This window comes from Penaeus monodon, chromosome 1, assembly GCF_015228065.2.
Source record: "Penaeus monodon isolate SGIC_2016 chromosome 1, NSTDA_Pmon_1, whole genome shotgun sequence".
Classification (NCBI taxonomy): Eukaryota; Metazoa; Arthropoda; class Malacostraca; order Decapoda; family Penaeidae; genus Penaeus; species Penaeus monodon.
Window position 1 is genome coordinate 7,512,321 of NC_051386.1, and position 2,500 is coordinate 7,514,820.

The 2,500-nt window shown below is 41.9% G+C and overlaps 1 protein-coding gene across 1 annotated transcript in view; it reads left to right on the forward strand.

Moving 5' to 3' along the window:
• Window positions 1-702: 702 nt before the first annotated feature.
• LOC119585805 (innexin inx3-like) overlaps window positions 703-2,500 on the forward strand; it is a 3,336-nt gene continuing 1,538 nt past the window's right edge. Inside the window, exons 1-4 of the mRNA XM_037934563.1 lie at window positions 703-861; window positions 1,437-1,699; window positions 1,935-2,056; window positions 2,274-2,404. Coding sequence (XP_037790491.1) covers window positions 1,447-1,699; window positions 1,935-2,056; window positions 2,274-2,404 — 506 coding nt within the window. The 5' untranslated portion in view covers window positions 703-861; window positions 1,437-1,446. The remainder of the gene's footprint in view (window positions 862-1,436; window positions 1,700-1,934; window positions 2,057-2,273; window positions 2,405-2,500) is intronic.

Below are 2,500 nucleotides of genomic sequence, written 5' to 3' on the forward strand. Positions count from 1 at the left end.
AATAATAATAATAATAATAATAATAATAATAATAATAATAATAATAATAATAATATATTATTATTATTATTATTATTATTATTATTATTATTATTATTATTATTATTATTATTATTATTATTATTATTATCATTATTAATAGTAGTTGCGGTATCAGTATTGATAATGTAATTAATAATAGTTTTTTTTTTTTTTTTTTTAACGGTAGGTTCATGTTTGAGCCGCCGTGGTCACAGCATGATACTTAATTGTAGTTTTCATGTGTTTATATATGTATATCTGTCCTTAGTTTCCCATTCATTATTTCCAACAGCAGAACAGATGCTATAATACCGCTATGAAGTCCCGAGATAAACCTTCCTCGTTCTCGAGCCGAGTCTGAAATCCCCAAAATGGCGGCGGTTCTCATTCCCCCGAGCTCTCGCGCCAACACAGGAAAGCCCTCGCTAGTACCGGATATGATATCACTTTCTGTCGAGCACATCTTTTTATTGCCAGATAGCTATTTTTCTTTCCATTATATGAAAAAAACAAACCTTAAAACGATTCGAAACTAAACCAGCTTCTTCCCGCCCAAACACTTCCGCATCTCCCGCGGCCACCCTCTCCTTCCGCGACCGCGCTCAGAGCTCCGAAGCGTTTCGCCAAAGGTTTCGAAAATCCCCCTCGCGAACCAACGCAGTAGGACCCCTTACTCGGAAATCACGGACGTCACTGGCCGCCGATGGACACGACGAGCGCCGGCGACGTCGGGGCCAGAAGAGTCAAAGGTGCTCGACCAGGAGGGTGCTGAGCCTCGGTCTTGTCTTCGGGAGGTCACTTCTCCTGCGACGCTTCGTGCTTCCCGCGAACGAACAGAAGGTTTGTAGAGTGACACGAGAGGATTTTTCGTTTGGTGTTTTTTTGTCAAGGTTAGGTTATTTTGATGGTGTGTTATATACTTATTTGTTTAAATAGTATTTGGATATTCTTGTATAAATATCCTTACTTTCGGTTATGCAGTTTTTTTTCTTGTGAGGATGGACCAAAGCTAGTCTTAAACGTGAAGTGATCGTCAACCAGTGATTGAAAAAAAAATAAAATGATTGATATAAAACCAGTGCCACAGGATATGCTGATACAAGCCAGTCGGAAATGTAAAATGCAACATACTGCCAAGAAAAAAAAATTAAACCGCGTTAGTCCGCGTAGATGGTGCCCAATTTTCTCGAATCGAATTTCAGTGTTAACTAGTTGTCAAATTTCCCTTCAGTTACTTCAAATGTAAATTAGAACTTGAACTCGCCGAAGATGTCTTATGTCCAATCTAAGGCTAAAGGATGTAACAGGAGGGTGCAGCTGTGCATAACTGGTGTGGAAAGCATTTGCGTCGTGGCTTGGCTTCCCGTGGCTTCAAGGGACAGCAAATGATTCCTTCCGTCTTTCTCCTCCTCCAGTTAACTCAAGATGGTGGTCAACATCCTAGGGGCGCTGGTGGGGCTCGTCAAGGTCCGCATCGCCCACACTAGCATCGACAGCAGCGTCTTCCGCCTCCACTACAGATGGACGACCTCCTTCTGCTACCTCGCCTGCTTGCTCGTCGCCGCCTCAGACTTCATAGGGAATCCTATTACGTGCATGAGTGGCGGGGGCGTGGTCGCGAAGCCTATAAATACCTATTGCTGGATAGAGTCCACTTTTACCATCAATATTTCGGCCCGTAAGTGGACATTTGTTTTGTGTCGTGATTTTCTTAACTCTCTCTCTCTCTCTCTCTCTCTCTCTCTCTCTCTCTCTCTCTCTCTCTCTCTCTCTCTCTCTCTCTCTCTCTCTCTCTCTCCCCCTCTCTCTCTCTCTCTCTCTTATGAAAATAGATCCATTACACATATCCCCCTCTGACACACCCTGAAAAGACCTCAAAGTGGTCACACTCATGCTTGCTTCCGCCTTTCCAGCTGGAGAATCTTCCTTCTACCACGGGAATACTTACCACGGTGTCGGACAGTATGACCCTGAACAGCATACCAAAACATACCACGCCTATTACCAATGGGTTCCCTTCGTCCTGTTCTTCCAGGTAAGGCACAAGTTCATAATAACTATGTTTTTTGGTTAAAAAAAAATAAATAATGGTACACTTTCTTGTACATATAGCATACGATCGTTTGAATTACACTGTTGAAAGGAGGTGCCTCAGATATTAAGCATGCAGAATTTGTTTATAAGCCTAAACATTATTTTTCTTATAAGTGACTTCAAAGAAACAATCTCCTTACACCTTTTTCTCTCTCAAGGGCTGCCTTTTCTACCTGCCTCACCTCTTGTGGAAGGCCAAGGAGAACAAAATGGCGAACACACTCCTTCAGGGTCTCAACAGAAACTCGATCTGCGAAGATAATGAGAAGAAGAAGGAGAATATCATTAAGTAAGTTATTATCGTCCTCCTCATCAGGTGTCATTACATCATCTTCATCATCAAACACTTAACTAATAATCATCGTTATCATCACCACTGTTGCAT